This window comes from Seriola dumerili, unplaced genomic scaffold (genome assembly GCF_002260705.1).
Source record: "Seriola dumerili isolate Sdu_G_001 unplaced genomic scaffold, Sdu_1.0 BDQW01000149.1, whole genome shotgun sequence".
Classification (NCBI taxonomy): domain Eukaryota; kingdom Metazoa; phylum Chordata; class Actinopteri; order Carangiformes; family Carangidae; genus Seriola; species Seriola dumerili.
The window spans coordinates 9,961,736-9,983,085 of NW_019174404.1; the positions used below are offsets into that span (position 1 = coordinate 9,961,736).

The following is a 21,350-nucleotide window of genomic DNA, read 5'->3' on the forward strand; positions in this document are numbered from 1 at the left end:
TACGGAACGCTATGAAGTCAGATCACAAGGAGCGCGGAGGTCATATGACTGGCTAGATGTAGGCACACGAGTGTTTTATTTCGAGCCCGCAAACACCTAATGTCCGGTTTTATCCGAGCTACTGCTTGCTCACTTGACGCATCTTAACCACATCCATATGGTTTCCAGATTAGATGTGGGAAATAAGAAATCTGTGCTGCTAGCTAACATTTCCCAGCTGTTTCCAGCGAGTGTAACGGCCAGAAAGGACGTGCGGTCCCCGGCTCGTGGACGACAGACCTCTCGGTAGATTCTAAACACTTAAAGGAGGAAGTTTATACCGAAACGTAATTGTCGGTTTTTCTACGTTATCCCACGACCATGCCCTCGTCTAAATAGCCTTGGTGGAGGTCGAGGATGGCCGCAGACGTGGATAAAAGAATCCCCGAGGATGAAAGCAAAAATTCGCCACAGAATGGGCATCAGAGTCCGGGCTCTGGCTCCTGGATCTACAGGGGGATGTGGACCCTGCTGGTAGTCGGTGCTGTCCCTCTTCTCGCTTTTGGGATCAAGAATTATCAAGATGCCCAGCTCGTCCAACGTCATGTGAGATCCAGATCTGTAATAACGTTATACACGTCCCATAATTTAGCAGCGATCTTAACCTAGTGCCATTTTTATTTTGAAAACACTGATAAGAAATAAACATACGGACACATTATAGATTCTCAGTAAGAGATGCATGCCACATGCCAAAACTAACAATCCCCAGCTCTACTAGTAGAAAGTTTGCATTGGCCTTAAAGTGCATTTTCCGATTATTACTGTATGTTGTATGATTACTGTAACATCTCTACAGGAAGACTTGTTGTATTTCAATGCTACTCTCCTAAAAAATGTGTACAGAGTAATTATTTGTCAGACAGCTCAGTAGCCTTAAAACACCGCATCTGCAGTTTTCCTACCCCATGGAGTTTTATTAGGGGGTTGTAGCTCTCAGCCTCTTGTTTAAATCCACACTTGTTTGCCTACAGAGGGTCTCCAAGTTGTTCTTGTGCCTCCCTCCCCCTCCTTTCCCCTCCATTGTACATGCGCTAGTAGGCACGCATCTGTCTGAGAAAGGGTGGTCGACTGAAATACATGCTAGGAATTTGTGGCCTCTGGGCTGATCTTTATCCAGGCAGGACTGCTGATGAATGCTTAGACAAAATGCTATGGTACTGTAATGTCCTTGAAAAGAATATCATACCTCAACATAAAAGAAGTGCACATCTGCAGCAGTGTTTTTGTCAGCCATCTCTTTCCAATTTGTCATTTTCTAAGATATTTGTGTTATGTGACATGATGGCTCACTGGCCCAATTTTAATGCTGCATTGAAAATCCCTGAAGCATGTGAAATGACAACAAGGACCAGTCTAACGCATGTGTCCCTCCAATAGGAAGAGAGTGTTCGAACTCTGGGTGCTGAGGGGCTTTTTCTCTTCTCCTCCTTAGACACCGACCATGACCTTTATCTCAGTCCGGAGGAGTTTAAACCTATTGCAGAGAAACTCACAGGTACATTACGTTATGTTTTTCTCTGTGTGTCCCCTCACCCTCTCCTCTTTTACTAACAAAAGCGCAGTATCGCTGGTCACATGCTGTGTAACCCTACATTGACTCTGATGCCTACGGCTTCCTCACAGGGATTACACCCCCTGTGGATTTTGAGGAGGAAGTGATCCATGAACCCAATGGAGAGACTTTGACTTTGGAGGCCAAAATGCAGCCTCTGCTGCTTGACTCTATGACAAAAAGCAAGGATGGCTTCCTTGGGGTAAGACAATTTCTTTACAACTGTACAGTTTACATGCTATTCAGATCTGCTAGTTTCTTTAGCTTGGCAGTTAGCGATGTCTTAGCGATGCCTTCTCTCTCCCTCCCACTATCCTGCTCTCTCTGGCCCTGTTTGGTGTGTCTTATGTTTTGTTATTATTCTGCCTCCTTTAGTAATAATGGTACATGAAATAAAAGTAGATTATTTGTCATAATGGAGGCAAGGCTCAGTGAACTGGAAGCACTTCTCTGCTTCCCTGCTGCTCCCAAGCAGCTGGGAAACCAGGGTGGAAAGGTGACTGCCTGTAACAAGAGGTGTAGCCCTAAGCCCCTTGGTAGCACCCATACACTTTGCAGCCATGCACTAGGTTTATACCAAGTCTGGTTTGAAAATAGTCAATCAATATAGCGACAAATGCACTAAGTTGGATACACTGCAGGCTGTAAATGCCCCCCTCGTAGAAACTGTTTGCACCAAATCATTTTGAAAGAGAACAGCCAATGAGGAAACTCCAACTCAATGACGTGGCATTGACCCATGGTGGAAATATGGTCACTCAGTCAGTCAGGGATATTCGTAATTATATGGCTGGCCCCTCTGTTGCGGTACAGCCAAAAATCAGAGAGAAGTCTGCAGCAGTCACACATTCGCTGATTTCTGAAAGGTCAAACACAGCTTTTGTAAATAACCATCACATCAAGATACTTGAGATAGTTGGAATTAATTCAGTTATTAATCTGAAATTTTGCAGTAAATTTTCTTTGTCTGAGTCAGCTTTTTGTGAATGCAGTTCACTCAAAATGTGCAAGCAACCAAGAATTGAATCAACAATGAAATAGCAGTAAATTAACATGTAATCAACTTATACTGATTAAATTGTAGCATAAAGAAACTTCTTCTTAGTTTTGTTCTGAACAGATTTTTTTTAGTTTTAAAGAATTTACCAATAGGAAATTGATGAAATTCCTGGCGTTCTGCCACCGTCTCCTGCAGGTTTCTCACAGCTCCCTGAGTGGGCTGCGGTCTTGGAAAACCCCAGCAGTGCCTTCTTCTTCCTTCTCTGCCAGCCAGTTCAGGGTCTTCCTGCCCCCAAAGAACAAGGTTGAAGTGGGAGACACGTGGTGGGTGATTCCTAGCGAGCTCAACATCTTTACTGGATACCTGCCCAATAATCGTTACCACCCTCCCACACCAAAAGGCAAAGAGGTATCCTAAAAAAAAACATTGCTGTTTAATCGTGGGTTAGGTTGTAATCGATATATTGACAAACTGCTCTTCTCCTGCCGCAGGTTCTCATCCACTCCTTGCTGAGTATGTTCCATCCTCGGCCCTTCATCAAATCACGTTTTGCTCCTCAGGGCGCAGTTGCCTGCATTCGTGCCAGCAGTGACTTTTATTATGACATTGTCTTCAGGTGAGGAGGAGACACACAGGACTAATATGGTGCTTTTTCATCCATTTGCCCATTAACTTGGAAATTATGTACACTTTGCATTAGTGCTGACTTGCAACCAAAACATATCATGCATTTTTTAGATTAATGTCTGTCAGGCAGTCATTGGTTTTGCTTTAAAATGAGTATGCAGAAACTGATCCACTTGGAAACTAAAGGGATGTGGGATTTCAAACTGTCTCTTTTATACTACGCATTTCATGTTTGCTTTTTTTCTTCCCCCAGGTTTGACTTGCTGACATCTTGTTCAGACATTTTGCAATACTTTTAACAGCCTCAAATATCAGATGTCACAGTTTGAAAACATTTCAAAGCTGTATTTTCACGTGACAGCAATGCAACACAGACAAAAGTCTGTGCAATCTGTTTAAATAAATCCTATTACTGCCTGAAAGGTCAAACTACAAGTAATGGTTTGCTTTGGAAAATGGTCAGCAGTAATGTTAAGTATACAGAATTTGTGATTAAGAGGATAGAAATGCAAGACCACTCGTTTGCACTAGAGACTTTAAAACTCAACTACTCATTCTGTTTTCTTCTGCAGGATTCATGCAGAGTTCCAGCTCAACGATGTGCCGGACTTTCCCTTCTGGTTCACCCCGGGCCAGTTCACTGGCAACATCGTCCTCTCTAAAGACGCATCTCATGTCCGCCACTTCCACCTCTACGTCCCCAATGACAGGTAAAACCTTTGCACACAGCGTCCTGATGCTGTCGTAAGCTACTGTAGAGCCGGTGTGACACGTCCTGTTGTGTTGCAGGTCTCTGAATGTGGACATGGAGTGGCTGTACGGGGCCAGTGAGAGCAGCAACATGGAGGTGGACATCGGATACCTGCCGCAGGTACAGCTGCTGTGATGCATTTCTACTTAAAAGAGCACTGAGGCCTGTATTACTTAATTTATGTGATATTCCAGCACGTAGTGTTCTTATCTTTGTGCAGCCACATGATGGAGTGCCCTTCGTATTAATTCTTTATTTAACGCTGATTTAGTTCTCAGTCATTAAGACACTTTAAGCCACATTAAACCGATTCAGTCCAATTATTCTCCAGTTGAGTGTCTTGTTTCAGGTTTTTTGTCTTTCTAAATGTTTCACGTCACTGTTCTGACTTATTGTTCTCCTCAAAGCGTGGCCTGATGTGAATAATGAGTTTGGTGGGTCTTTTTTTCAAAATTATGACAGCATTTTCTTGTTATATTCCCCTACTGCTAGAATTTTTTTGTTTTTCATTGAGCTACGTGAAAGTAAACGCATGTTAAGCTCCTGTTTTTGCTTCTGTTAGTCCTCTATATGTTAACATAAAATGAGCTTGATTTTTTTTCCACAGATTTTTCTTCTTCTTTGAGTCTTTTTCATATGATGCTTATTTCAATGTACTACTGTCTAAACCAGACCAAATTTGACTGATTATCTATTAGCAAGTTACAGATCAAGTATATAAGTATATATCAAATATATAATGCTATGCTGTGAAAGGTTTCCTTGTATTAAACGTTTTTCATGTGTTTACAGTTAGAGCTGCAGTCCATAGGCCCGTCCACTCCATCCATCATCATGGACGAGGACGGCAACATTATCGACAGTCGGGACGGCAGCAGTGAGCCGATCCAGTTTGTCTTTGAAGACATCCACTGGACTTCAGAGATCAGTCGGCAAGAAGCCACCCGACGCCTGGAGGTCACCCTCTACCCGTTCAAGAAGGTAAACATCCACATCGCTTATGTTTCGCCTGTATTTGACATGAAGCATGTAGTCGGCACACTGTTGTTTCTCATTGCTCTCCTTCCCAGGTGTCGTACCTGCCTTTTTCAGAGGCCTTTGAGCGAGCCAAAGCAGAGAAGAAGCTGGTGCATTCCATTCTGCTTTGGGGAGCATTAGACGACCAGTCCTGCTGAGGTCAGACCATTAACAATTAGGTCATTGCACAGCATTGTAAACTAGCAGTGACATCTGAGAGGAGTAAGATTTGGATTATGAGGCTAAAAATGGGCTAAATGACAAAAAGCAGGCTTATAAAAATGATACCACAAAAACTCAGTTTCTCATGCAAGGGCGTTCCACAGTCTGGAAGCCTATTGGGGAAAAATGGAGTTACTTTAATCTTCAGTCAGCAGAAGCATCTGAGTGTTCCTCCTCAAATATATTCCATATTAATTTATTATGAGTGACGATATGCTATATTATGAAATATTATATTTTTTTGTAAGAAAGCCTGCACTTGGCTTCAAAAGTTTCAGACCACTGGCTTTATATTGGAGCAAGACTACCCAACTTTTAAAGGAGGAAATAAGATGATGAAAAGTTTAATTCATAAGCAATAAAGCCCACTGTTGCTCAGTTTAATACATTCAGGTGTTTTATTGCTTTGGTCTGGTGTGACCAGTAGCTTATGGTTGCTAATGTTAGCTAATATAAAAAAAACTTAAGGCACGTTACTGAGCCACTTAGCAAACTTTATGTCTCTGCTCCACTTGTAGCTAAACTGCCTTTTAGCATTTAGCATTATTCCATCACTTGTCACTTGTAGCCACAGTGGCCTCAGTTCAGCAAAAGTCACATAGTACCACTTTAAAAGCAAATCAAGTTAGTACCTGAAATTAACAATTTTGAACTGTACATTTTGGTGTATTTCTGTGGCATTTTTAACATCTCTCTCTCCTCTCTACTCCTCTGAAGGTTCGGGGCGAACTCTCCGGGAGACAGTCCTGGAAAGTTCGCCCGTCCTGGCCCTGCTCAACCAGAGCTTCATCAGCAGCTGGTCTCTGGTCAAAGAGCTGGAGAATATGCAGGTGAGCAGTTACAACACTCCACACTCCAGTTAGTAAGCAGCCAGTAGCAAGTTGGCCGGAAAAATGCTTTATCCTGCATTTACTTTAAGGGCAGTTGTTTCTAATTAAGTTTCTTCTTTTATCAGGCTGATGAGCAGAACCCTGTGTTGAGTGAAAAGGCCCGATTACACCTGGAGAAGTACAACTTCCCTGTGGAGATGATGGTGGCGATGCCTAATGGAACCATTGTAAGTATTTTTGTAATATACAATCATAATGATATCAGTGTTAGATCAAGAAATTTTAATGTGAACTAACAGCAGCATTAAATGTTGGGTTTGCATTACCACTAACTTAACACACTGTAGGATAGTTAACAGTGAGGCTGATATCAGTGAAATAAAATTAAATACAGTAACATGCATGCATCATCTTCTAGGTTTTCTAGGCTTCAGTAAAACCTTTCATCTACATCTTGTGTGTGGTTTTAGGTCCACCACATCAATGCCAACTTCTTCCTGGACGAGACAGCCATGAAACCAGAGGAGGAAGGAGCAACTTTCAGCTTCTCTGCAGGGTTTGAGGACCCCTCTACATCCACTTATATCAGCTTTCTGAAAGAGGGGTTGGAGAAAGCTAAGGAGTACCTGGCACATTAATGTGTGTGTGAGTGTGATAGAGCCTGAGAGACTAAACTGGAGGAAATGACAATCATTCCTCTGGGTAATGATCCAAGATAAGGAAAACCCTCCAACAATTATATAGAGAAGCTTTCTCATCTATGTTGGCAGCTGAGAAACGTTTTTGCCTTCTATGCTGTTTGTTACTATTTATTTTGGGCATCTCTCCTGGTCAGAAATGTTTTATATACAGTATTTGTATTGTGACAAACGGCACATATACTGTACTGTTAGTCAATATAGCATACTTTCATGAAATATAAAGGCCTTGCACTCAGCAGTAACAAATATTTAACCACATTTAGATCTGCTCTCTCTGCTTCGCAGCTGCTGATTAGTGTTGGTATAACATGTAGACAGAGGCCTGACAAGTCATTCTTGAGTGCAAGTGCCAGTGCCATCCTAAAGACAAATCATAAATGCATCACGACACGAAGCAACATTTGATATTCCTTCTTTTATATCCTGGTGTTGCACGTGCAATATTTAATGACAAAGTGAGTTTTCCTGCTGTTGAGGGTACCCAGAGGCGGCGCCGGGGCAGTTGTTGCCTCCAGTTGTGCTTCAGCAGTTTGTGAAGACTTTGCCTGAAAGCCCTCCGTGGGCTGGGTAATGCCTGATGTTCTTTGCCGAGGCTGCTGGAGGGAACACCCTTCTCTGCCTCAGGGGACAAACGCAGCAGGAAAAATTAAACTGGACTGCGGCACATAAAATGTTTAATTCAGCTGTTTTCTTGTACTTTTGAGTTTGAAACCAAATGTTGGAATATTTTGAAGATTTTTTTTGTTTAGAGGAGGATGTAAACACACCAAAGAACATTGTTTTTAACATGTACAGTAGCTGGCTTGCAGCTAGGGCAGCTGTTGAGCACAAAGAAATTCAGTAGGTTGGATCAAAGGATCAAAAATTGTTTGATCCTTGAACTGAAAGGCACATGGAGTACCGTGTACTGTTGTTATCCTCTTTTAGGCTCCAGTCAGAATAATGTGTTTGCTTGTGTCTTCATCAAGACACGGACATCCTTGATATTTTAAGGGGAAAATGTGGCAAACCTGGATCTACCATTAGCTGTTTTTCACAGTATGTCTATTTTCACCTTTTCAAGTCATACAAAAAGAAACGCTTCTTCTTCAATACCAAATTCCTGTTTTTAGTGTAAAAAAACAAGAACCTGGGGATCAAGAAATCCCACCTGAAGTAGTGACAGTGCATTTTGATAAATGAGAATAAAAGTGTTGCACTTTCGAAGTCATACAAGGTCCTGTCAACGTGAAATATCTGACCTTGAAACCTTTAGGACAGAAACAGTTATCTTGTGCCATTTTTTCACAAGGTGGAATTAAAGAGTTTTTTTTTTTTACCAGTTGAATTGTGTTCTTTCTGTCAAGTACAACAATCAAGCATACAAAGTTGTTTTTTTGTAATTTTCACATTGTGCTGATTTTTATTAACTAATCTACAATACTGTACAATGTAAGCAAAGTAGACGGGGAGAGCTGGACTGAGAGCATGTTACGGATACAGTTGAATGACAAAATTGCATTAATTTGCAGTAATAATCGAGTCTTTTGTGTCATTCAGACACCACAGTGGCGTATGAGTCATCACTTGAAATGAAAAGAGTTCAGAATAGTCATGGATGAGGCTCTTAAGATTCACTGCAGGTACGGTTGTTTTTCAGGTGGAAAGCTTTTCTCAAACTCGAGCTCCAACAGTTCTTGTGATGAGTTCATTTATGCCCTCTATGAAGCTAATGATTGAAACCTGTAGAAATGAACAGTGGCTGAGAAAAGAACTGTATTAGCGGGACTGTTGGCTGTACACGTGCAGTTTAGAAATCTATTCGGAAAGAATACTAAAGTGTGTTTCAAAGGTTCAGCTTTGACTGAACACAGCTGTATGAAAGTGGGGACATGCATTACCTATGAAGAAAGATGTTCCATCATGTTCACAAATGTTGAGAAGTTACTGATTCACATTAAGAGCAAAGTGCATTATCTGAGACTTGTAACCTACTCCCGTTCAAAACTGAGGATTCAACGAACCCATTTCAGTTCAGCTCTACTCTCTACTCACTACAGCAGAACTCAGTTTGGTTGCCAAACCCACAGGAATGAGTCAGCCATGAAACAAGCCACCATTAGATCCAACTCTGGGACAGCGAGCTGTTCAGGATCAGCCTCATTCATTTCACGAAAATCCACAGCACTTAATCACACGGACGAATCCAGCAGTTTGAAGTTCAGATTTTTTTTTGACATGGATGTTACCATGAAATGAGCGAGCAGCTGCTTATGTTTTTGCTCAGTGATAAATACCGTCTTGATAAAGCTGATCAGCAGCGAAGAGATGAGTTTAGGAGAAACTCAACATTGATCCAGTGTCCTCAGCTGAATGTCCACACCTCCAGCTCCATGACTCGGAAGTCGTCCGTTTCTGAGAGGCAACAGTTATTGAAAGTGAAGCAGGGGCTGCTGCGGCCCAGGTACAAATTCTCATCCACCCACAGACCGAAGTGACCACTGCAGGAGAAACAGAAAAAGTATTTTCTTTAACTTGGTTTGACTGATTATCCATGATCGTTTTCACATAACATACAAGTATACTGTAAATTGTATGTAAGAGAGAAAGTGGGGGGGCATTACCTCCCTCCACCAATGGCAAAGGAGTCCAAGTCTCCTTTAATGAAGAAAGAGTTTTCTCCAGTCCATCTGAAGCACTGCAGAGAGACAGCGGCACAATAACCACAAAAGAAAGTGTCACAAAGACTGACACATGCAGCTATCCATACCCTTCCCCTTTAGTCATTTAATCTGGATTGTATTAATGGCTTTCTGACACTTTGCACGTTGACCTTATACAAAATCAAAAAGTTTGTGATGTTTAGATATGTTACAAATCAGCTGAGCTAAAAAAAAAAAAACCCAAGAAAAACCCCTCAGTATAGTTGTTAGCGGGTTTACCTTGAAGCGAGGGTGCAACATGAAGAGAAATGTTTCTCCTGTGCCGTAGAAAGTCTCACTGGGCCTCAGAGGGTGAGAGAGGAAAGCCCCGAATATCTGATGAAGAAATGTCACAAGAGACAGTAACAATAAAAAAACATGGCAATTTACAAAGGAAGCAAGGAAACTTTATTTAAATAGTACTTTTCAAAATGAGAATTACAAAGTGCTTTACAGGAAAAAGACAAAACAAGAGAAAGATAGATAGAAGAGACAATGAAGATCTCTTCCTTTCCCAAGGATTTTTGGGGACACTTTTAGAAACACCTCTAATTGATATTAGAGATTAGTGTTTTTACCTCATCAAGTGCATCTTTGATGACAATAAGCACAGGGGAGTCTGTGGTACTGAGTTTTCTGTAGAGAGACTTGAGGCTGGCGCCGTGACGGGACGTACTGTAAGCCAGGTGCCAGGTATGGCCGACTGTCCTGGGGGGAAGTTCCTTACATAACTGGAAAGAGATGAAAAGGAGCGGAGAAAAATGTAATAAAATAAAATGAAAATAAAAATGAAAGGAAGGGAAGGAAGGATTAGAAATATCAACAGAGCCAGATCCTGATATCTAGATGCTAACAAGATACTGTAGATACCATCTGTGTAGATATCTGTGTACATTCAGAGTAATGATCCAAGGATTAATAAATCAACATAATTTTGATCCACACAACAATCAGCCTACTCTTCTGCCAGTTGTACCAGTTTCTGAGAAGTAGTATAAGTGTTAACCAACAGCGTAAATATTTTATGTAACTTAGAAATGCACAGAATGTTAAAGAAACTGCCTACATGCCTACATTTACAAGTTAAACTCAATATATCATTTGCCCCCCTGAACCTGTTATTTTTAGAAGTTATGTCACAGCTGTGGTGACTTCCTGTTTATAAAGCTAATTGCTTGTGATTGCACAGTGCCACAGATGTTTCCTAGCAACCAGTTTATACAATACTAAGACATTCCTAAAGTGTAAGGCTTTTCCTAGCCCTGGGTTCGGCCTCCCAGGTCCCAGTACTGCCCTACCTTGCAGGTGGAGGTGAAAAAATAAAAAAACTGACATGATTTTAATTATGATTAGTAATGGTGATTAGTAATTAACAATGCGGCAATTAATGTACCTTTTTTTTTTTAATACTACTATTATTATGGAGAGCATCATAACCAAATGTATCACAATCTGTTTCTGGATTTATATAAATGTATGTAAAGGCAAAAAAAAAAAAAACATTCACACACACATTATTAGTAGTTTCTTTTCTTTTCTTTCTTTTTTGTTGAAGAACCTTTAACTTCATTGTGCCAATTTCTGAAACTAAACCCATGCCCATGGTCTTAGACCTTAGGAAGCGTTTTACACACAAACCTACTGTTATGATGGATTTACAAACCGCTGATGCAGCTGGCTCCAGCTACAGATCAGACATGTGTTTGGAGAGTTTCTATGCTTCATACTACCTCTGTGTTACTCACCTCTCTAACATGTGACGCTTCCAAAATGTGGCTGCTCTCTACAATACTATTGAGTCCTTCAGGGTCCCTGTCAATGACCAGGGTTGGTTTGTCCCCACCGTCTTCCATCAGCACCATCTGCAAAAGAACAGGTTAAAAACAAAACACAGTCGGTTTGTTCTAGAACATCAGGAGCGATGAAACCTCCCTTTTGTCCTCACCAAGAACCAGGTGTTTCCGTCTGTAGTGACTCTCACCTTGAGGCAAGTGTGTTCACAAACAAACACACCTCTTATTCTCCATTATTTACACAAATGTCCACGAAACACTGGCTAGATCGCCACTCTCCCGTGAGACTGAAATCAACCCGCTTACCTCCCAGTCGTCCCCTGAGCTGCGGTGCCTCTGGAACACCTCCTCCTCATCCTCGTCCTCCTCGTCCTCCTCTTTGTCCTCAATTAGTACAAACTCCTCTTCGTCACGGTCTGCCTCCCCCTCCTCCTCCCCTCCCTCAAGTATACACAAGTCTGGTCGACAGTGTGTTAGGTAGGCATACAGCTCGTCAGAGCTACAGTGGGAAAGAATGCAGTCACTCAGAAATGTTGGAAATGATAAACGGCTGCAACAGCTGCGTCAACAAGGCGAGAAATGAGACAATACCAGGAGCAGACTGAATAGATTTTGAATGCAACTCATGCTTTTAACGTGCTGTTATGAATTTACTGTGAAGTCTCTTTCATTTTCATAAGATTCTTTATAAAGTAACTAGTAACTATAGCTATTAGTTATAGCTGTGAAAAATGTAGAGGAGTTAAAAGCACAGAATCTCCCAATAAAATGTGGCGGAGTAGAAGTTTAAAGTAGCAAAAGTTTAAATACTTAATACTCAAATTCAATAAGCTAAAAGCTCTACAGTACAGTTACATATTTATTTATTTATTTGGATCCCCATTAGCCACTACCAAGGTAGCAACTACCACATATTACCACATATAATATAGTATACAGTACTTGAGTAATTGCCTCTCCCAACACTGTTAAATAGTTACTGTTTGGCGGCTTTACGCGCCTTACACAGTGATCATATGTAGCTAACTGTTGAAAGATTTATTTCCCAAAGAGCAACCTTTGTATCTTAACTCTTGTCAAGGTAATGTTAGTGTTCACTGAGAGAAAAGGGTGGATGGAACGGGTTAATATACAACAGCAGTGGCCAGTTTAAGCATCACAAGGAGAAAATTTTATGAATGGATGTTAATTTTAAACTGAAGTAGACAAATCAGGTTTGGCATCGTTTTCACGCTAAACAAAGCTGATGAGCAACAAGTATCAAACTTATTAAAAGGTGCAATGTACACACAGCCTGTTTACTCATCATGTTGACTACAACACAGACATCATCAGGGTTATTTTTTGGCTTTGAGCTTAAAACCTGAATTACAAATAGCAAGTGTGGGGTTTAAAGGAAACTGATATGCTGCTATTGATTTGTCTTATGGGAAATATATGATTCAGTGTTTTTGGAGCTTGACCCACATTAGTGACTCAAAGTCACGAATATCTCATGAATATCTCTGATCATTGTACAGGAGATTGTTTCTCTGCCATTAGTTACTGTACCTTTCTTGTGAAAGGGCAAGCCAGGCGTCCCTTCGCGGTAAGGTTTTGGCTGACCCCAGATGAAGACCTCCTACACCTTTTTTCTTTCCTGCAGACAGCTGAACCCGCAGGCGCACAAACATCAGACTCCCAGGGCTTCCTGTTGATGATCTACGAGGCACTGGAAAACAAAAAGAAAACAAGGGTGGACTCGTGCTTGAGAAAAAAAAAACAAGGAAATAATACATCTGTCACACACATCATAATTCACATTTGTACCTGCAGTCTGACTCTTGTTAGTCTTCTCTGTGTCATCCGTGTGCAGCAGCTCCGTCTTCAGTTTGCTCGCCACCTCTTGACCTCCACAGCAGAAGGTGGCAGCACTGCTCAGGACAGCCACTCCCAGGCCGCTGACAGACTCCTCAGAGAGTACCTCCAGCGGGCTGCTATCAAACTCCCGTTCTGCCTCCGCCATGTCTCTGCTCTCTGCCTCCTCATCTCCAGAAACCTCTTTGGTCAAGCTCAGAGCCAGACTGGACAATTCTGACGATGCTGCGGACACCAGAGCTGGAACCGATTCCCCCTTGTGGTTTGGGAATCCGCCTGCTCGGCTTTTGGAGGTTTTCAATTTCTGGAGAATTTTCTTTCCTTTTCTCCTAAAAAGAAAAGAATATGAAATGAGTGACTCCTGTAACCTGAGTGTGTGTGTGTGTGTGTGTGTGTGTCATTTAAGAACAGTGAATCACTGCTGACCTCTGCTGGGAGGTGTTGAAGTGAACATGTGAAATGTCAGAGAAGAAGGAGACAGATGCCAGATTGTCGACAGAGCACGACAGGAGATACTCCTCACAGCCGTGTTCCTTCACCAGAGGAAGTGTCTTGAACGGGTCAAAGAAGATCTTATTAGCAGTCACCAACAGGATCCCGGAAACGACACCCTGACAGAGACAGAGCATGTTCATGTGAGCTGACTAATGTCAACTGCAGTTGTAAGGTCAAACATCAGAATTCTCGTCACCCACCTTGCGGTCAGTGATGTAGCGGCAGAACAGTTTGAGGTACGGCATGACCTCTGGCCCCTCCCCCTGACAACACTCCGGTGGGAGAGCCAATAGGCAGAGCTGTCCATCAGGCAATGGTACCGCCTCCACATCCTGTCAGCATGACACATAGAATCAGTGTTAACAAAAAAAATAAAAAAGATTATCAAATTAGGGCTAAAACGAATAGTGAACCATTTTGATAATCAATTAACCATTTATTTATTTAATTCATTAGTCATCTATTTATAAAATTTACTGTTGTAGCTTTACAAATGTAAATATTTGCTGGTTTTGTAAGTTTTTTTTATGGTAGTAAACTTATTATATTTGGGTTTTGGGGTGTTTTGGACAAAATCAGCAATTTAAATAAGATAGATTGGTCTTTGAGAAATTGTGTTTTTTAACAATTTCCTGTCATTTTCTGCTCTCGATGAAACTGCAATATACAAATCAAGCAAGAAAAAAAAAGAAAAAGATCGGATTTTCTTTTCTCATGATTCATGTTTTCCGCTTGTTCACTATCTACAGAATTTTGGAAACAGATTTCTGCACCCACTGAGAACAGAATGATCTTTTTTTCGTCTGCACTGCAGTGCTGTAATGTTTTAATTACTGTGTCTTGTTTTGTTGCTTGTTTCCACGGTAACGGTCTGTTCATTTGATCCATTATAAAATCCCCATCGGCTCATTTTTTTCTCACAGCAAAGAAGTTTCAAATAACTGGAAAAAATCTTATTAAGATGAACAGCCGCTAATGGGATCAGATCTGTTTAATAATGAAGATAAAGCATCTCTTCTTCTTTGCTAGTGGTTTCTTCATTTTCATATACAAAATAATTTTCATTTAAAAAAAAGAGTTTCACTTTACTGACAGCAAACACAATTACACTTCTGTTTTCACTTTACACAGTGATTACGTCTCTTGAATTGAAGTGTCATGTGTTACTGTCAGAAGTCATGTCATGTAATATAAATCTGAGGGGTCATCGGATATTCAGTGGGGCAGAAAAGAAATTCTTTGATTTTGCTGTAACATCTAGATACTGTTTGTTTTGTTTTTTTTTATGTAAAATCTTACAATATCTTTTAATCTGGATCTCATATTTTAAACTGTCAAATAAATGTAGTGGAGTGAAAGTATAAAGTAGCATTAAAGGGAAAAACTCAAGTAAAGTTCAAATACCTCAAAACTGTCTTTCAGTACACTGCTTGAGGAAGTGTACATGAGTAGTTCAATTACGCATATACTGTATGTTTAAAAATACTGAAAAATTAGTGCTTTCTAATTTGCAGACTATACAGTAAAAGGCAATTACTTCTTCTCCTTACCAGTAGTTTGTCATATTCTGCCTCTGGTGAGGGGGAGTGTGGCGGAGCGGGGAGTGTATCCAAACAGTCTTGGTCCTTCTCTGCCTTTGGTTTCTCTTTAGGATCAGAGTCTGGCTTCAGCTCTGGTTGAGACGATCCTTGACTGGTGTTTTTCCCCTTCGGTACGACCAGCTGCTTCAAAATGGAAGCCATGATAAGAGTAGCTCTGACATTGAAATACATATAACCAAGTGACAGGAGTGACTACTTCCTCTTTTTACAAGCCTGCATATCCTAACCTCTCTTTGTTTGTCGTCACATCTTAGCTCCATGAGGGTTGTGAATGAGGGGCTGGGGGCTTAGTTTTTGAGCTACATTTTCCAATGTATGTCATTAAAATGATAATGACTAATATATCATATACTGTATTATCAATCTCAGTTTGCTCATAAGGATACGTTTTGGGCGATGTACTGATCGCTTGAATGGATTTAAGGTGCAGCAGTTCACTTCCTGCATGAAGCTCAGTACATGCAGTTAAAGTCATGAGGCAGACAAGAGGAAAGGTCTTGTTTTGCATTTCAAATCCAGTCAACAACAGCAGGCAAAAAAATTGTTTCATTAGCAGCCTTTTACACACCTAATGAGCTCCCTCAGTGTGTGCGTCACATGTCAGGCACCATCGTGCTTACAGCTGACTCTTACCTCTCTAGGGATGAGGGAAGCAGATGAGGAGGGTACATTTGAAGGGGTATGGGAGGGATGGTGGCCCATTTTGCTCTCTTCTGCGGAGGATGTGCCGTTACTGTTGAACTGAGATGAGACGCTGAACACTGTGTCCCCAGGGAGACCCTAAAACACAAACACACACACACACAAAAATGATCTCTGAATGGTGTTTTTCAGTAGATGATCAGACCTCAACTTTTAAAATTTCTGTATGAGTTAGGAGAGTTTTTGAATGTCACAAATCCAGTGCATCAAGCTGCTTAGATGCCACAACAGGGGCTGCGCTTGTACAGCAATGATGAGCAATGAGGAGTTAAGCATCATCCACTGTCATCCACTGACAGATGGATCCATTGACCTAAATTAGATTACCGGCGCCTGACAGATTATGTGACCAATGAAAAATGGTGTGCATTAGTGTGGGTGTGAGCATGTGGACGTGTCTTTGGATCTGTATTTGTGCTTGTGTGGGCATAATTGTGTGCATTAATACATGTACTGTATATCTGGATAAAGAATATTTAAAAAAAAAACACACACACACACACACACACACACACACACACACACACACACACACACACACACACACACACTCCTGAGACTAAAAAAGGTTGATGTTCAGCTAACCCATTTTTAATCTCAACATTATGAGAGATGCTTCTTCTCAGTAAAACACAACAACATTCAACAGCACTTACAAACTGCATGACCATTAAGTCAAAGTTACAACAAAAACTGAACATTACACCCTTCACAAGGGAAGGATTTATTGCAGTAGTTAGTGCTAGGTACCATTAATGAATTAGTTTTAGCTAGGTGTACCTAATAAACTGGTTACTGATTGCAATCTCCCTTCCAAAACTGAAATCTATCACTTAGATTTAACAAAATTTAAGGCAAGATACTACAGGTGAATAGGGTAAAAATTCAACTAGTAGTTATCAGCTTGGAAAGTTTCATGGTGATATCTAACATTAAGACAATCATTTTTTGTGATACAAGTTTTTCGCAATTTTATGTTTAAATATGAAAATTATGCATTATCTAATTAAATATGTTCTGATTTGCATACATTTCCAGAACAGAAATCCAAACATTGGATGAAGCCAGGTTTAAAAATCTGTTTCACTTTATTTACATATTAGAGCAAAAAGGTTTTTATAGAGGGGATTTTAGACATCTCTGTTTATCACTCCATAAATCAGAAAATACTGTCAACTACCATTAAAAAAAATTGAATTTCATCATGTTTTTAGGAATAAATTGTTTCGTAAATCAGGCTATGAATGCTACTATGTATGAACAAACTCCTCTGTAAAAGCCATCAGGATATAGATATAGATATATAGATAGATAAAACTGGAAGGTTTAGTGTATGTAAGTGCTCCTGAAATGGAGATTTCTGGCTCAGAGTATGAGAAAATACAAATTTTGAGAAAATTGCCCTATTTATTGAAATTGCAATCTACAGATGCAAATAGACAAAGTGTAGTAAACTAAACACCTAAATGTGTATTTTATAAGTTTTCTGTCCACTAGTCTGAAAGAAGACATGTTATAGAAGAAAAATAGCAATAGTAATGTTTTTGCCTGTAGCTGTAACATACACACACATCGGATTTCGCCAATTAAACAAGAGGGTTTATACTGTTTGTGGTCTGGATTATTAGGAGTTATGGAGAATATGGGTTGAGGCTTGATTTTACTGTCTCTCTTCAAAATGTGGATATTTTAATTAAATTGTACAAATCTCTTCAAGTCACTTTTTCCAAAGAAACAAAAAAAATGTATATGGAAGAGAAAAAGAGGAAGAAACAAGAGGAGGGGACACAAGGAAAATATGGTAAATTTCCAAGCAAAGATAAAACAAGTCAGACTAGAGAACATAGTAATAAGCACTAACGCCGTTTCCAGATTCATGATAATACAGAACAGACCATGGGCTTCTTTCTTTGTATGAATTCTTAATTAACAGCTCAGCAGCAAAATCAAAAAGCTGACAAATACCTTAGAATAAACGTCTGAATATACATTCCTCCGGCTGTATTTGTTGTAGAAGCTCTGTAACAGACGCTGTTTCCCCATGGTGTCGCAGAACAGCTCTGACACACAGCTCATCTATGAACCTTGAACAGTCATTATCAAACTCTTTCAGGACCATAAATTGTGAAACCAAACCACCTTGCACTGGCTTACCTAATCAGATAATATATATACACGCAGCAATATCTGTCACTTCACAACTTCCCAATTCTTCCCACAGCTGTGTTCCTCAATGTAGACAAGGAGTAAAAATAAAGTTAAAACAAGTCAAAAACAAAGACATGTGACTCACCCTGCTGCTCATGCTGTCATCTGACAGTCCACCCAAGTGTTCTTGCTTCACTGCAGTATTGTTCAGATCCCATGAAGTCCCTGTAAAACAGAGTTCCTGTCACATCTTATGACAAAACATCCACAGCACAGTAGAGGCATGAGGAAGCAGTGCCTCAGCACCACTTGCTAACAGGATTAATACAAGCAACTGCAGGTCATATTCTTGCCAGTCGAATCTGTATGGAAATAACTTTATGCAAAGACATGAAATTGCCAACAGGCTCAGTATGAGAATTATAAAATGTAAATTTTCAAGATGGAGTTCATCCCACAGCTACTTCTGCTTCGATTTGATACAAACAGCCTGTGCCTTGCCTGGGGAGACCAAACACTGCCAGGGTACCTTGTAGGTAGTATTGCCGCAGCTTGGGGTTTCTGATATGGGGGATGTGGTTGAGCGGCCGGCCCACAATGGGCTGTTGCTGACGCTGGCTGCTTGCTGTGGACTCCTGCATCACTCTTGCCCGAGGCTGAATCTCCCAGGGCCGCTTAGCGAACTGTGGAGGCTGAGAGATGCCAGGAGGAAGCTTGGAGCCCAGCCTGAAAGAAGAAGAAGAAGAAACAGATGAAATGCCTATTGCACTATATTTAAGTAGGTTACTCATCAGCACACACATACAGTTTGATTTTATTCTTGAACACACTCATAGCATGTCATAACTGAGTAAGTGCACACTCCTGGTTAGTTAGTTCATTTTTACCTTGGAAAACTGTTTTGTGTTCACCACATAGCGTTAAACACAATACAGGACAATAGAGGAGCAGTGAGTGTGAACCTTAACAGTAAAGCTGTGGACCATCAACGTGTTTCATGAACTCCGCAGTCTCTGCTACTCAGCTTGAAGTTCAAAGATCTAGAATTCTATTAGTGATTATTTTAATTATCAATTATTTTGCTGATTATTTTCTCAATTAATTGATGGTTGGTCTTTAAATATCAGATAATGACCATCACAACATAATGATTCTGCTTGTTTTGTCTCCCAAACAGTCAAAATCCCAAAGATATTCAATTTAGTGTCACATAAGACAGAGAAAAGCAGCAAATGCAAATGTTTCAAATATGTATTAAACCATTATTCAGTTATAAAAAATTGTCGATTAGATTATTTCTGTACTGCTCCTTAAAGTCAGGAATGAACTTCCACAGTCAAATATAAATGGTGTTGTAGGGTAGATTTTCCCTTTAATAGCAGGATTCACGGATTCACAGCTTATCATATATAAAGTGTGAATAACTGTATAGAGCAACATTCACAGTCTGATCAGTTATTTATAAGGGAGTGGGAGTAGTCTGCGAGATGGCTGGGGAAGTGAGTTCCAGGCTTGGTGGAGTCTTTCAGTGACAGCTGTTGAAATTAGCTGGTGAAAATGTGCATTTTGTGCTAAAAATCACAGACTTAATCTCAAATTTTGTCACCTTCTAATGAAAGAATGAATTGTTGCGTGCTTAAATCTGAGAAGCAAATGCCACCCAAACTTGTCACATGTCTGCTTGGAGCTTTCTCTTTTGTATTTCTTTCCAGTAATCCATGTATTTAGAGGTCTGACCTGCTCTTAACGTTGCCAAAGTAGCTGTTCCTGCTCTTGTCCCTCTTGGGCTCGTGGTCCATGGATCCTAAAGTCTCCAGCCTCCTTACAGACTGAGCCATTTTCTGTCTCTCTCTTTAGTCTGAAGCTTGCAGTGGTGGCAGATGCAGAGGGATGAGGGGCTCAGCTGGCATCCTTCCTCCTCCTTTTATTCCCCATGCCTACCTCTTGCCCCAGTTTACAGCACCTACATAACACAGGGAATCATAAAATATGAGCTGATCTTACAAACATCAGCCAGGCAGGGGGAGGGAGCAGGGCTAGTAAAAGCTCTACTGTACCTGCAGCCACATGACCCCATAAGGAAGTGAGCTAGACACTTAGCAACATAATGGAGCCAGCTTTCCAATTCAATTAAACTGTCAATCAATCCATATAATTGGTAAGTGAGTGTGCTTGCAATTGGTGTGTTTGAGCTTGTGGGTTCAAGGGTGCTGACCAAAGGGAACAAATTAGGTGCATTTAGCACTTCTGAATTACTTCATATTCCATATTCCTACGATAAAGCTAAAAAGGATATTAATACAATTCAATATGTTGCCTCTAAAACGGATTAGGCACTGTATTTCCTGACTGTAAAGTACACAGCTGCATTTAGACATGACATCAGACTATTTTCATATCATGTCATAGGAATGCACCAGGCTCACATCCTCCAAAAGCCTAATTTCTGCAACTCACACCGCATTAAAAGGCTTGCATCCCTTTGACTGGTGATTTCCCTGTCATCTCTGGTTACCAGCAACAACAGGGTTAGCTTAGCTGTATCCTGCATCCTCCAAGAGCTCCTAACATTACTCAGTCATATGGCTAAAAAATGATAACAAATTGGTTCCTGTAAATGCTGCTGGTGAACCTATCACGGTGGAGGAAGTAAGCATTTCAGACGACATTACAGAATAATCGAAGCAGCCGTTATGGCAGGAAAAAAATATTACATCAGCAGCTCAGCAGAGATGAAGAATTCGCAGGAGCAGGAAATAGACAGAGCAGCTTCTTAACTGACCTGTGTCATGCCCAGGGATGGAGACGGGTGGCGGTCATATGAGCGCGTTTTCATATTGCAGTGTTATGATATCACTGCAGACAACAGTTACAAGTTCGATATTCAAGCTCCGCCCTGTGCTCAAAGGACCAACTGTCAAGATAGTTCCTCCCCGGCCGGCAGACGTTCAGGTGTCGGAAATGGGAGTGAATCATCTTGCATCCATGTCTCAAGTGTGAAGATTAAGTCAAATTATGTTACATTTTTAGATAACACTTACTAAATTAAACTAAATTGAAAAAATTGAATAAACATAAATGCATTGAGTTAAATTAATTACATTAAGATGATAGATTTAATTAAATTAATTTATATAGTATATATCAAATTTACTCAATTAAATTACAGTTAAATTTATTGAATTAAGAATTGAATTAAAAAACTTAAAATTGGTTAAATAAAATAAATTGAATTTTTTTTTTTTAATTTAGGCTACATTATAGAATGATTTACACAAACAAATAAAAATTAAATTAACTCAATTAGTTACTCAATTAATATAAATGCACT

General features: G+C 40.3%; 2 protein-coding genes across 7 annotated transcripts; one reads left to right on the plus strand and one right to left on the minus strand.

Moving 5' to 3' along the window:
- The first annotated feature begins 68 nt into the window (after nt 1-68).
- On the plus strand, nt 69-7,584 carry selenon (selenoprotein N). The gene is made up of 12 exons (XM_022750236.1): nt 69-585; nt 1,420-1,537; nt 1,666-1,796; nt 2,790-3,002; nt 3,086-3,210; nt 3,794-3,931; nt 4,011-4,092; nt 4,765-4,953; nt 5,043-5,148; nt 5,929-6,041; nt 6,167-6,268; nt 6,512-7,584. Exons 1-12 carry the CDS (start codon nt 397-399, stop codon nt 6,677-6,679), a joined length of 1,674 nt encoding a protein of 557 aa, XP_022605957.1. The 5' UTR covers nt 69-396; the 3' UTR covers nt 6,680-7,584.
- A 25-nt stretch (nt 7,585-7,609) lies between these two features.
- LOC111225401 (nuclear receptor coactivator 7-like) lies at nt 7,610-20,878 on the minus strand. 6 transcript variants are annotated; one of them, XM_022750238.1, is made up of 16 exons: nt 20,802-20,861; nt 19,757-19,982; nt 18,549-18,745; nt 18,165-18,244; nt 15,803-15,949; nt 15,119-15,289; nt 13,769-13,900; nt 13,500-13,684; nt 13,026-13,402; nt 12,768-12,927; nt 11,523-11,715; nt 11,169-11,285; nt 10,002-10,154; nt 9,664-9,759; nt 9,346-9,419; nt 7,610-9,222 (listed from the first exon to the last, which is right to left on the minus strand). In XM_022750238.1, the coding sequence occupies exons 2-16, from the start codon at nt 19,855-19,857 to the stop codon at nt 9,087-9,089; spliced, it is 2,319 nt and encodes a 772-aa protein (XP_022605959.1). In that variant the 5' UTR covers nt 19,858-19,982; nt 20,802-20,861; the 3' UTR covers nt 7,610-9,086. The 6 variants fall into 6 exon arrangements, with proteins under 6 accessions (XP_022605959.1, XP_022605960.1, XP_022605958.1 ...); XM_022750239.1 differs by having other exon boundaries at nt 13,500-13,624; nt 15,119-15,292; XM_022750237.1 differs by having other exon boundaries at nt 15,119-15,292.
- Between the last annotated feature and the right edge of the window lie 472 nt (nt 20,879-21,350).